The sequence below is a fragment of the Haliotis asinina genome, chromosome 3, assembly GCF_037392515.1.
Source record: "Haliotis asinina isolate JCU_RB_2024 chromosome 3, JCU_Hal_asi_v2, whole genome shotgun sequence".
Classification (NCBI taxonomy): Eukaryota; Metazoa; Mollusca; class Gastropoda; order Lepetellida; family Haliotidae; genus Haliotis; species Haliotis asinina.
Genome location: NC_090282.1, coordinates 45421396 through 45436114, shown reverse-complemented (window position 1 = coordinate 45436114; position 14719 = coordinate 45421396). Strand labels below are relative to the sequence as shown.

The following is a 14719-nucleotide window of genomic DNA, read 5'->3' as shown; positions in this document are numbered from 1 at the left end:
ACTGAATAAAAGAAGTTGTATATCCATAAATCATAGTCCTCATTCTTCAACTTTTGACAACGACCCTAGTATCTATGTCGAAATGTCTCACTCACTGAATAAAAGAAGTTGTATATCTATAAATCATAGTCCTCATTCTACAAGGACGTGTTGTTATTTATTTATTTATTTATTTGTTTGTTTTTGTTTCTTTTTCAGTCTCAATCAATACAATTCTATATGAAGCCCTTTTTATTATGATAACTAAAATGTTTTTCATGATATTACAGACGAACTTGTGATATTTGAAAGTCAAGTATTTTGGGATAAAACAAATGTGATTTAATTAGTGCCTCCTGAAATACATTATATGGTGTATAATCGAATTTATTACATTAATAATTCATTCTGGGATATTTTGATTCGAGTGATAGATAAATTTAGACACCCCTATATATTCATGTTTAATAATTCACACAGAAATATATCCTTCTAAGGCATGATCGACGTGACAAACAACTATATTGTTCACTGTCGGCTACGTTCCTGCTTTTCCTAAGAGGCGACTGACACCATCCGGTCGTCAAAATGGCTGGCTAATTTACGCATGTCATCGTATCGATGTGCATGCTGTTGATCACTGAATATGTTTGCTAAAGACTTCAATTATATACTGACCACCGCCACGAGGCTGGGATATTGCCTACTGGAGTCTTTTTATTCTAATATTACGTTCTAATATCATATTTTAAATTATCAGTCAATCTAAAATTACAAAAGTCTATTTTATTTTTGTCAGTTACGGTTAAAACATTACTTGTCAAGTGAAGTAAGCTCTATCCAGTCTGTCTGAAATAAAGAATTGTTCTGGGTTCCTTTAGGCTTTCATGCATTTTTACACATATATTTTGAAATCATGTTATTTCATTGACTAAATGTCAATCTATTATTGAAACACACACATACGCAGGCACAACTCCAGTGTATATATAGCTAAATCCGTGTAGAATTATAAACCATGATATTGGTTTTACTCTGTTTTTACTGATTGCTTATACACTGTTTTCCGTATTTCCATTTCATATTTGTTATGTAAAGTCAGTCTACCATTGTTCTGATCTCTTTTTGTTCCACTACTGAAGAGGCATATAGTACAAAATCAGCTTGCAACAGAGGCATGCAATGACAAGGTTTGCAGACGTTGTTTTCTATTCACAAAATCATGGAGAATATATGCCGTTTGAGACTGACATCCAATGATAGAGGGAGACTGACATCCTATGATAGAGGGAGACTGACATCCAATGATAGAGGGGTATTGACTTCCAATGATAGAGGGAGACTGACATCCTATGATAGAGGGAGACTGACATCCAATGATAAAGGGGTATTGACATCCAATGATAGAGGGAGACTGACATCCTATGATGGGGAAAGGCAACTTGTAAAGCGTCTTATATAGAGTGATCTTGAAGTAGCTCAAACATGCCGCTATAGAAATGTAGCGTATATTGAGTGTGTTTAGTTTAACGACATCTTTAGCATTATTCCAGCAATATCACGACGAGGACACCAGAAATGGGCTTCGCACTTTATCTTCATATGGAGAATCGAACCCGGGTCTTCAGAGATGACGATTTAACCCTTAGACTACCCCAAGGCTCATGTAACATATAACATACCAGGTTTGCGGATATGAGTTGTGTTATTAGAGTTCATTAACAAATTAAATTCACACTTAGAAGGACATGTATATAGTAAGTAATACTGCGGTAGACAGTTAGTTTGTCCTTAAATCAGTGTACCTAGAACGTACTGACTGACATGCCAGCAAAACGTGCACATGAAACCCATTTTCAATACAATTCATGTGCAAAATGTACACAGTATGTTTTCTCTTGGAATAATAAAATGCCTCTCCTTCTCGATCTTAAGGTCATGTGAGGTACATCTTAAACCTGGATATGAAACGAAGAATTTTCTGAGATTAAGTTGAGTATTCATATGACAGATCATTTAACAAGGCGTATACAGCTCTCTGATTTGAATTGCATTCTCAAGAATCACCAGTTATTTATTTAAAAGCAATATCAGTATGTATCGACCTTGTACTGGATGAAACAAAACATAAGATGAATATAATTTCTTACGACACTTCGCACGCAATTCGACCAATAATTTGCATCATGTTTTGAGACCAGTCTCCTGTCCAATAAAATAAAGCGATGTTTATAATATGACCAATAGACTTGCCAGAAAAAAGTCAGCTCGTGCCTCGTCTCTTATACCGGAAGTAACCTTATCACGCTGCTTCACCGGCTCAGACCAAAGAGGAGCAGTGTAAACGAAGTTTGCAACAATGATTCGAAGTGTTGCAAGTCCCAGAACATCGAGATTACTTCAGGTAAATTATGGTGACGATACGAAAAGGAACATTGTGTTTTCTCATGTTTTCGTAACGCGTGCTCCTCGAAATGATGTTTCTACACGTTTCCCAAGCTCATGTGCATGTTGTATACTCAGTCGTACAAAAATGTACACACTTGGCAAAATCTCGATTTTTAAGCGTATTTATAATCCGGGCTGCTTTGTGTGTGAATCGGGTGCCTCAGCACCCCAGGAGTGTTAGTGTGTCGTGGTACCCTGATTGATGATCAATGTGAAGGTCGTTTATCGGCGATATTGCTATTTGCTTTTTATCCATTTTAGCTGAACTTACATGCTTAATAATGATTTGGCATTTTGCGTTCATCCTCTACTCTTTGCTAGAATGCAGTTTACCAGTGGCAACAGTCTTTACCATCCTGACCCTGAGGGTTCAGGTTTGGGGTTAGAGTTAGGCACTCTTTTCGATCTTTAGGGTTTGGGGTTAGAACTTGGGGTTAGAGTCGCAGTGCTAATTCATAAGAAAAAGTGTGTCCAGTAAAGTGCAGTACTCCCCTGCTCTTAGTTAACTCCATATTTTCATCATCCACTCCGTCATCCCCAACTGCCATGTTGCTTGGCTTAACTAATAAACATTGTATCCTATTCCCACACAGATTCTTCAGCCTGTAGGACTAGTTAATAGTTATCTTTGGTTGAGGATAGCAGTTTCCATCTTTTTCTTCAGTCCCTGTGTCCTCTTTACAATTTTTAGGGTGGGGTATAAGTCCTCTTTTCCAGACAAACACTCCATCTTGGCATGACCCTTGACCCCTGTATGTTCCACATGCAAACTGCAGAGACCTTTATTCATAAAATATATCTTTGATAGGTATTTTGACTGAAAATGGATATTTGGGTCTCAATGTGCAGTCATGTAAATTGCAAAATGCTTTATTTTGGCATGTACGTTTCGTTTAATCAAGTGTGAATCATGCCACATTATGTTCTAATCATTGGGGGATTTAGCCTTAGGGTCACATTTGTTTTAAAAGCAACTGTTGACTAAGGCCAATGAAAGACTAAAAAACAGACATGCATCATGATGATTAAGGCCCAGATTTATGTTTAGAAGATTCCTTGTCATAATTATTCTTAATCATTTTCATAATGTATAACTGTAGAGAAATGAATTGTATGCATGTTCCCACTTTTGCTCCTGTTCATGTTGTATATTGTTGGTTTCAGCAAGTTATACGCCACACTCGTCAGCAAGCACGTTTCCGGTCTAGTCTGCCATGGAATACAGTTGTGTTATTTGTCCCACAACAAGAAGCATGGATTATTGAAAGATTTGGGAAATATCAACGAAACCTACAACCGGTAGAACATTTATCTTTGTTGAAAATTGTTACCTTAGCATGATATGTCATGCTGAGATCATGAATAGTCATGATCGAGCTCCAGCAACATAATGTTGTCCTTGAAGAATTTGATAACACAACCTTACAGCATTTTGTGTACTGCCACTAGTTTAAAGAATTGCGTATTTTCACCCAGAGTATCTTATTGTTATAGGGTAATTAACACTGATAAACATATAAATAAAATTGCTGCTCGACAGACATAAGTGTTTAGTAATTCTCACATTGCCAAATAGTTGGCAGTCATCTATAAACGGTCAACATGGAAGTCACGTAACTGCTACAGTAAACGCGGACAGGGACAGTGGCTATAACAGTATATGTGTATCTAGATATCCCTTAACATTTGCTAACACTGTTGCAGAGTTCGGGCACCACAGAGAATTATCATTCGCTTGCCAGTCTTGTTAGTTGAGTAAAGTATACAAGATGTTGTAGACCTATTGGGTTTTAAGTGATTCTTATGCATTTTTTGTACTACCAGATTTGTAATTAATTGAGTAAATGTGATTTTTATTGCGTAACATGCACAAATAAGCACCTTATCTGGAGCTCTGCTATCTGTCTATCTATCTGTCTGGTTGTAGGGAGAGTGGCAAGTGTGCAATGTGTGAAGCCCATTCCTGGTGTCTACATATATTACTAAAAGCTGTGCTGAAGTAGACTCACTCACTCACACGTGTTGTACAGTCTAAGTAAACTTATCCTCAGTACTTTTCGTTCCACTCCACCACTGAGTCTTATGGGAGGTCGCGTCAGGTAACCTTTGAGATTATTGACCAATCAGAACTCAGCTTACTAAATCGCGAAAGTGCACATTTGCACATACCTTTTGAACTTTTTATCTCGAAAAGGTTTGTACCCGAACGATTCCGAATGCTATTTAGCATACGATCGCTTCCAGGTGATGTACACGGCGTACATACAGCCTTGACAACGGTGAGTAAACAGTCTCTGAAAATAGTGTTTTTGACAATAATAAAGGATGTTATCTGGCAGAAATATTAGCTAATGGTAACCATGTCAACAGAACCCCCAAAGCGTATATACTGAAGGTCAAATAACTGTGTTATATGCTGATTTTTGTTTGTGGAGAGATCTGTGTCGGTGACCTGAATATTTTGAAAGTCCCTCCGATCCCTAAATAGTAGTTGTTGTCTGATTCGTTAAATCTATGTAACCGTCTCACATTTGATTGGACTGTCATTGGTTGCTCAAAGGTTACCTGACGCGACCTTCTACAAGGTTTTGTTAGACTCAGTGGTGGAGTGTAACGAAATACACTGAGTCGAAGTTTACTTAGACTGACGTGTTGTAGGGGAAACATGCAAGTCAAGACTTGAGTAATTAAAGCATCTGGCAAATGAGCCAGTTTCTGTGTATTTTGTGTTAGCTGTTAAGCTGATTTGTGAATTTAAATACCAGAAATGTGATGTGTAAACCACACATTTGATGCATACACAGACGTAAATGCGTTACTATTATATAACTTTTGTTGTTTCAGGGTCTAAACTTCATTTTACCCGTTGTGGATTCAATAAAGTATGTACAGAGCCTGAAAGAAATAGCTATTGATGTTCCTCATCAAGCCGCCATTACACTAGGTAATGACCTGATGGTGGCTTGTCAGCCATAGTTACCTTGCGTTGAACAAGGGGAAATGATTAAAAGTATATGATTCAGTGGAATGATCTGTTTGCATTTTAATGTTATCAAGGTGTTTGCTGCAATGGTGATTTGGCCTTTGTGCACTTTTCCTTATGCTACAAGTATTTTCTGTAAATGGTTTCTGGCATACTTGTTTAATTTTTTAATTTGAGTAGCAAGCATCTGTGATGTTTTATACAGGTCATCATTGTTTGTACAATCCCTCAATAGTATCCATCATCTTTTCAGACAATGTTACGCTTACGATGGATGCTGTGTTGTATCTGAGAGTCACAGATCCATATAAGGTAATCCCTTTGATAACCATTCCCTAAGTCCAACATTAGGTCAATATAAAATGGAATATCAGTAATAACAAAGTTCCATTTTTTATGTTTATCTTAATCCTGAGTCACTAGAAACTATTTTGTATGCTTGGTACTGATAGAACATTCAAAGTGGCTTTATAGTAACAAGGGAGATTACTGTTGATTCCTAAATCTATCCTTTACACAAATGTGTTGGCAATATGTCTAAGAGACCTCTAACATGTACAAACAGGTCTTATACCATGTGTTAATAGGTATGATGCGTTTTTAGCATTTTTGAGTCAAGATTTGCTGAACATCTTTGTTTTGTCGGCACCAAAGTTCATGGGTTTTACAGGTGTCTGTAAAGACTATCACTTATTGTGTTCCTGCCACATGGAGCTGACGTGGTGTGGTAGAATTGATGAGGAAGTGTGTTATGGCTGGCAGTGATATAATGCATGTGGTTACCATGATTGCTGTGACATTCTAGGCCAGCTATGGGGTGGAAGACCCTGAGTATGCCATTACGCAGCTCGCACAGACTACCATGAGATCCGAGATAGGCAAGATTGCTCTGGACACAGTATTTCGGGAGAGAGAATCACTTAATGTGCTCATTGTTGGTACGTCAATCAGGTCTATACATATCTTTTCAATTATGTGATCAGAATGATATAGTTTTCCTTTGGACATCCACACATATAGAACTGGGTTGTTCTAGTGGATCTTGTACAAGACAGTACACTCAAATGAGATTTCAGTAACTATTAAAGCAGTCTCCTTAAGCAAATGTTTAAACAAACTTAAGACACTTTATTTCAAAAATGTTAAACTGGCATGATCAAGAAGTTATCACACTCTTACAACATGTCACAACATTCAACTGTGGAGTAATGTATCACCTCTACCATGTTGATTTGATCTTCCCCAAATGGATCATGATTTTGTTGAACATTCTCACTGCCTATATTGAAGAAACTGCTATCATGTGGGATATTTTAATCTTTAGTCAACATATAGATGTCATTGGCTGTATTGCTAGTCAGACCATTTCAGCTGCCCATTCATCATCACCAGTAACACATCCAAACGGATGGACAAGAGGAACTGGGGAATGTCAGATGCTTACCATCAAACATGACAGTGTCCTGATTTTAACTTGCCATCAAACATGACAGTGTCCTGATTTTAACATTACAAAATTTCTGTGAAACATATTTCAGAAAATTGAATAGAGAACTTTGTGTCTTTGCCTGGTTAACATTTGGCTTATGAAAGAAATGCTGTTCTCTGTTGTGTTGTTGATATTCTCAATCATGATGTGTTGTCATTGTAGATGCACTTAACAAGGCATCCGAGGCTTGGGGCATTACATGTATGCGGTATGAAATCAGTAAGTCAATAGTTGTACTCTACTCTAATAGTTGTAGTCAGTGGTATCTCCACATGACTTGTGAAGGGGACCCATGAAGATCTTGGGTAGAATAGGTCTTCAGTAACCCATGTATGTCGCAAGAAGTGACTGCTTGTGGGAAGAAGTGACTGGTGGTGGTCAGACTCGCTGACACTTATCATCGGTTCCCCATTGCATCTATTGATGCTCATGCTGTTGATCACTGGATTGTCTGGTCCAGGCATGATTATTTACACACTGTCGCCATATAGGTGGATTATTGCTGAGTGCGGCATAAAGTTAAAGTCACTCACTCACTTATGAAGGGAAGGGGATACAGATATGCTGGCTGTAAACCCTTCCATTTTTCCATTCTTTCAGACCCTTTAAGATACATATGAAAAATGTTGGAAATTTTGTCAGAATTTATAGAGTATATGAGGGGAAAGGTGTGAAATCCACATTTAATAGTAGAATTTTTGTTTCGGTATTTAGACAGTTATGGTATTTGCTCTTCCATAATTTTAAGAATAGTAATGGCAAATAATCATGATTTGAACTGCTTCATTTCTTTTTCTTTAGAAAGAAAATCATTGCCACTGATGCAATGAGAGCAGTGGCCAGTTGGCCATCCCAGCCTGATCCCGCCTGCAGGCTTTAAAATCTACAGGCCCTGAATGAAATCTGCAGGCCCATGTTGTTAAAGTCTAACTATTAAAAACAAAATAGACTACATTGTACAGTTTCAGTTACCAAATCAGTTACCGAATCCTATGGCATGAAGAGACATATTTATTTGTTGGAGACTGGTGTTGATGTCATTATGCGCTAAGCGCTGAAATGCCAGAAAGTGAAACTGTAAGTTATCGTAACATGAAGGATCATGGGTGATTCCCAAATGTTAATAAAGAAGAAAACAAATAGTAAGAAAAAGATTCCATTTCAAAAATAAGCTTATTAAAGGCCTGCAAATATTTGAAACTATCAGTCCGATACCATAACAACAGGCTCTGGGCAGGCGATTATTTCGGTCACTGAACAAGATGAGTATTTAATTGCTTCTTTGTATTTTCATATGTATCACCTCTACCTTATTGTCATCAGTGTTGTTGTGTATTTCGTGCAGGAGACATCAAGCTGCCATCCCGAGTTCAGGAAGCTATGCAAATGCAGGTTGAAGCTGAGAGAAAGAAAAGGGCAGCCATCTTGGAATCTGAAGGTAGGGTCAGTTGGATGTCATTAAATCTCTGTTGCATAGACCAATGCTCCTGCTTCCCTAGGTTCTGCATGTAATGTTGTTTACAAATGTTCCCCAAAACCTCTACCTGATCTGGGCTGACTTGCACAAAGCGATCTTAGCGCTACAATGATTGTAACTCCCATTTTTCAACATAGGCTTAAGACAGTCGCAGTGCTGAGATTGCTTTGTGCAAGTGGGCCCTGGTTGTGGACACTTGTTCTTCAGATCCTGTACATGGCCCAGTTGTTGAAACATGTCTCCCAAGTCCTGTGCATGACCTAGTAGTTGACACCAGTCTCACATGTCCTGTGCATGACTTAGATGTTGACACTTGTCTCTCAGGTCCTATGCATCACCTCGTAGTTGACACCAGTCTCACATGTCCTGTGCATGACCTAAATGTTGACACTTGTCTCTCAGGTCCCGTGCATGACCTAGTTGTTGACACTAGTTCCTCAGGTACTGTCATGATGTGGATATTGACATGAGATGTATATTGCAGGTATTCGGGAAGCTGAGATAAATGTGGCTGAGGGCAAGAAGCAGTCCCGCATCCTCAACTCTGAAGCCAGCAAGACTGAGCAGATCAACCAGGCTACAGGTGAGATAATAACACAATAACAAGTAACATTCAGCACATTCAACATGTAGTGTATATTGCTAATTAACACACCAAGTAGAGGTTGGTGAATAACGTACAGGTGGATAGGTGAGTGCCATGTGAAATGTAGAGTAGTCTGTATGGCTGACATTCAAACGGTCTGTGTGGCCAACTATAATTTTCTATCTTGTCTTATGTGTCTGAAATGTTGTATCTGTCTACTCACAGGTGAGGCTGAAGCCCTGATAGCCAAGGCAGGTGCTAAAGCTCGCTCAGTCAAGATTGTGGCAGATGCCCTCTCTAAGAAGGTAGGTGGAATGTTCAAGGATTAACTACCGTGATGTAGAACAGCAAAATATGTCTTTGTTGTGGCATAGAGTGAAATCAGTGGGGAATTAACACTGCATTGAATTTTCAAAATGTATGAAACTCCTGTCTAACTTATGAAAGTCTAAACTGTAATGGGGAGTTTTGTCAATCCAAAATGCTGATGACAGACATTCTGTGTTCATCGTTCTTGCAGCAAGGTATTAATGCAGTATCCTACAACATAGCAGAGCAGTATGTGGCTGCCTTCAGTAACCTGGCCAAGCGGGGCAACACTCTCATCCTGCCCTCCAACAGTGGTGATGTTAGCAATGTTGTAGCACAGGTAAGGTGGAGAACACTACTAGCTTTAGACACTTACATGCAGCCTGCTGGAAAATGTCAACAACACTTAATTGACATGTTTGGTACTAAAGTTACAGGAGCAGCATGTCCAAGGGAAGTAGGTCTCTGTCATGTGCTGGTTGTATGTTGAAATGATGTGTGCTGTTTCTAACATCTGTAATACCTGGACACGATGAAATAACTTCTTAGACGACAACTTGTTTTCGCAACAACTGTGGTTTTCCTGCTAAGGCCAACAACTTGAACCTGTGTGCATTGATGCTTGACAGTAATAGTTGTGTGGTTTCTGAATTGGATTTTTGATTTCAGAGGACCTTTGGCAAATTGATATCATACAAGAGAGCAGACTTTTCCTTGGGTATGTTGTGGCTATTCTATGTGTATAGCACATTCACATCATTGTTTCAGGCCATGGCCGTGTATAAAAACCTGGCTGTCCATGACCCTCACACAACAGACGAGGAAAAAGAACAACAGGGCAAGGTATCGGATGAGTCCTTCAGTCAGGAAGACATATTCAGAATCGAGGATTCGCAGTCTGACCAGACAAACAAAACACTGGACGATATAGAGAAGATTCAGAAGCCTAAAGGGGATTCGTGATAATTTGTGTGTTTGTAGACAGAGTGATGAATTCCCCCATGCACAATCTACATTCTTGAAATATTGACAGTGTTCTTGAAACTGGTGACCAAAACCAAGGAACAAATCAGGCATACAGACTCACATTATAGTGCTAACAGGTCAACTATGTATTTCAGGTTGACTGTGTGACACACAAACTATGGGTAAAATGTGTATATTACTTGAACATGTGTTGAATAAAACCATATACAGTGTGATGTAACTTTGATAGACCCAACATTCAAGATTACTAGGCATGAACATCCAGACACATCAAATAATATAATTATCCTTACATAGCCATGTAGACACCAGAAATTAACACAACATATTAGCAATGACAAGTTTTTTATGTAATTAGAAGGACAGTGATCACTGACAATAATGTGCCTTATTTGGCACATCAACAAGCACTGTTTTGGTTGTCTGCTTGAGGTGCCACTCTTTCTTCGGACATTTATATTCACAGCTTGGACCACATGTGATACATTTCTTAATCTGACTTTAAGACTTTTCAATGTAACCAGGAACATGAAGCAGAGACACCTTGTATTTACTGTGCTGGTGCAAGATGTTTAATTTACTGAAGTACAACTGGATAAAAAATGGATACATGATAGGTTTAAGAATTTTTTGTTCCCCAGCATGTAATGCGGGGGGATATAGTTGATGCCTTGTCCGTCCGTCCGTCCGTCTGTAATCATTTTGTTTCCGGAGCATAACTCAAAAACCGTTCAATATTTTTGGACAAAAATTGATAGATACAGTAATATGAATCTATGGTTATGCCTTTTGCTATTTACAGATTTTTATTTTGTTTTATTTTTCCATGGAACGTTTTGGACTTAAGTCAAATGGCGGGGTGGGTTCGTTTCTGGAGCAGAACTCAAAAACCATTCAATATTTTTCCGCAAAACTTGGTAGATGTATCAAACAGAACCTAAAGTGGTGCCTTTTTGGCTATTTACAGGTTTTTGTGATTTCTTATTTTTCTCAGTTTCCACATAAACGTTTTGGACTTTGTCTCAAAATGGAGGGATGGGCTTCATTTCCGGAGCAGAATTCAAAAACCTCTTAAAGTCTTTCTACAAAACTTGGCAGATATGTTGGGGAGACCCTAAAGTGGTGCCTTTTGCTATTTACAGTGCTTGTCGTAAGAGGCGACTAACGGGATCGGGTGGTCAGACTAGCTGACTTGGTTGACACATGTCATCGGTTCCCAATTGCACAGATCGATGCTCATGTTGTTGATCACTGGATTGTCTGGTCCAGACTCGATTATTTACAGACCGTCGCCATATAGCTGGAATATTGCTAAGTGCGACGTAAAACTAAATTCACTCACTCACTCACTATTTACAGATTTTGATGATTTATCATTTTCCCATTTCCCATGGAAACAATTCTGATGTAATCTTAAAATGAAGGGATAGGCTTCGTTTCTGGAGCAGAACTCAAAAAACAGTCAATATCTTTCAACAAAACTTGGCAGATGTGTGTGGCAGACCCCAGTGTGGTGCTGTTTGCTATTTACAGGTTTTTGTGAGTTATCATTTTCACGGGTTCCATGGAAACAATTCGGACTTTGTCTCAAAATGGGGGGATGGGCTTTGTTTCCGAAGCATAACTCAAAAACTTCTGAATATCTTTCAGCATAACATGGCAGATCTGCGTTGCAGACCCCAAAGTGGTGCCTTTTGCTATTTGCAGGTTTATGTGATTTATCATTTTCTGCGTTTCCATGAAAACAATTCGGAGCGTGTCTCAACTGGAGGAAAGGGCCTCGTTTCTGGAGCAGAACTCGAAAAATATTTAATATCTTTCAGCAAAACTTGGCAGATATTTGAGGCAGAATACAAAGTAGAGCCTTGTGCTATTTACAAAGTTTTGGCATTTCTATTTTTTCTGGTTTCCATGGAAACAATTCAGACTCAGTCTCAACATGGAGGGACGGGCTTCTGGAGCACAACTCTAAAGCCATTGCATATCTTCCAACAGATCTTGGCAGATATGAGACAGATCTTGAAGTGGTGCCTTTTGCTGTTTACATATATATGGCATTTATATTTTTCATGATTTCCATGGAAACAATTCAGACTTAGTCTTAAAAAACATTAAGTAACTGTCAGATGATTTATCCTTTCAAATATGTGGGGCTGGGGGGATATGTCATCTTCTGATGACTCTTGTTTTTATTGCAGTGTACTTTTTGTCGGGAATAGTACACGACCTTGCCAACATTGTGGTACAGGCTAATATTCTTCAATAAATTTGACGTTAGGAACAAATTAAAACAATGCATAGTCTCTGAATATATATAACAAATATTCCCATATAAATTGCACAGGAGTGCCATGAGATGGAAGATTGAGAGACTAATACCATCTGCATTGGGGCTACACATGCTGGAGTGATAACTGATTAGAAGTCACATCATACAACCATCAGATAACCATTTGGGCATAGTTATTGGGTCTCGTGTTAAGCACTCTCCCATCTCTTTGGAGGCTGACTAGAGTGCTGCAGTCATCGGCTCATGTGGCCCCGTCAAGCTCCACTATTGCCCATGTATCACTTTACAGTTTAGAAACTAGGTGTCACCATTACACCCAGATATACCTTGGTGACCCTAAATAAAGCAAAGACCTACCAGCAAGGGATCTACTAATGAGACAAATTAAACATTGTTGAGCATAAGCGAAGAAGACATACACTGTTCAAAATGGCTGAATAAGGACGTACTGATTGTTGGATAAGGTCAGTAAAGGAATCTGTCAGTTCATATAGCCTTATCCTTATGCACTTCTCAGCATGACGTGTCGACATGTCAACATTCACTTAACTATATACATAATAGCTACCTATGTAACATTTTAGAACACAGTAAAGAGGCAGTTCAATTAATTAATTGATTAACAAGTATTTCCCATGCAGACTCACAATGAGTACCAATAGCACATCCTGAAAGTCATCTGAGAAGAAACAAGTGCGTCCACTCCAGTAAATCGTTTATAGACCCAGTCTGTCATCACCCATATGATGTTATTTGATGACTGATCAGAAGTTGAGCTTAAGTATGCTGGTCAAGTTATGTTGTCTTTAGGCGATGAAAATAATTTACGCATGTTATTTTTGAAAGTACATAGTGCATTAGGTGTGTATTGACAATTTTTATGGATATACAACATCTTTTATTCAATGAAAAGCGACGTATGGACATAGATTCTAATGTCGTCATGCAAGTGAAGCTGACCCGACCATAGACGCTCAACTGTCTGTGTCTAATGGATGGATGGGAGAGAAAGGGGGCAGGGGGAAGGTGTCTTATATATTTAGGTCATATATATATGTGAGTTGAGCGCCATTAGAATCTATGTCGAAACGTCGTCTTTCATATAATAAAAGATCTGTTCTTTTCTGAGGTGATGTTATATATATATATATATATATATATATATATATATATATATATATATATATATATATATATATATATATATATATATATGTAGACAGCCGTAATAGCTCATTTAAACGTAACAGTGACACCTGTGACAGTGTTTAGCAAGTTTTGACCACGTGAGTATGCTATAGAAAATAGCAAACCAAGATGTCTGTAAGATGCAATCTTTGTAGATTTCGCTGTCGCTGTCCATCATTCAGTCTTTGCAACAAGTCCACCTTTCCTAAATACGACAATGTTAGTTTTATCCAGGTTAATCTCCAGTCCCGATTTAACACACACTCTGATATACAGTGTTAATCTGTGTATTAGATCAACGGTATGTGAGAATATCTTCTTTGGACGAGGAAACAGAATACATATCACGCATGAGTTCGTTATGAAATATGTGAACAATAACGGACGTAATATACAACCTTGCTTAACACAAAATGAGGACATTGTAGATTGAAGGCGTATAAGAAGTATTTTTAGATAAAGACCTCTCTCCTCTCTGTGATTGTTGTCACTTAAAGGTCACATGCAACCAAAAATTCAAACATAATTAAAACACATTTATCACTTATTCATGACATATGATATACATTGTTGCTTTAAAAAACCAAATAAACAAAATTATAAGCGTACAATCGCCATTCAAAAGTGCAATATTTTGTACTTGGGCTTACTTCCCCCGAAACGAAGCCCTCGGGAGGCCGAACCCAGTCATAGCGGGTGGATATGCACTCAAGTGTAACGACGGCTTCCGATTGGCTGTTTCATTTGCTGATATGCTGAGGGTTCATTGTGTGTACAGAAAGATGATCTGTTTGATGAGCATTTTACAAGTATAGCCAGTCACAAGAAAGTAAGATTCTTTATAGATAACAACTTGTTTTTGTGTACTTGATGCGTCGTTTCAGTATGGATTCATATACTGTTGTCAAACAAAATCATATACACTAAAAGAAGTCGTTATCCATGAAGAATGTATATAGAGATGCTGGGTTTGGAAAATACAT

The 14719-nt window shown here is 38.3% G+C and overlaps 1 protein-coding gene across 1 annotated transcript; it reads left to right on the top strand.

Annotated features, from left to right (window-relative positions):
• The first annotated feature begins 2244 nt into the window (after positions 1 to 2244).
• LOC137278106 (stomatin-like protein stl-1) lies at positions 2245 to 12549 on the top strand. The gene is made up of 11 exons (XM_067810226.1): positions 2245 to 2383; positions 3592 to 3726; positions 5272 to 5371; positions 5664 to 5722; positions 6216 to 6348; positions 7062 to 7118; positions 8245 to 8337; positions 8861 to 8959; positions 9188 to 9267; positions 9483 to 9611; positions 10040 to 12549. The coding sequence occupies exons 1-11, from the start codon at positions 2339 to 2341 to the stop codon at positions 10232 to 10234; spliced, it is 1125 nt and encodes a 374-aa protein (XP_067666327.1). The 5' UTR covers positions 2245 to 2338; the 3' UTR covers positions 10235 to 12549.
• Positions 12550 to 14719: the final 2170 nt, after the last annotated feature.

Bases quoted from the DNA above. Each gene is read 5' to 3' on its own strand.
- LOC137278106 (XM_067810226.1), top strand. From the start codon at position 2,339: ATGATTCGAAGTGTTGCAAGTCCCAGAACATCGAGATTACTTCAG. The intron at 3,727-5,271 runs GTAGAACATTTA...TTGTTGTTTCAG, and splicing joins ATCAACGAAACCTACAACCG to GGTCTAAACTTCATTTTACC. The intron at 9,268-9,482 runs GTAGGTGGAATG...TCGTTCTTGCAG, and splicing joins CAGATGCCCTCTCTAAGAAG to CAAGGTATTAATGCAGTATC.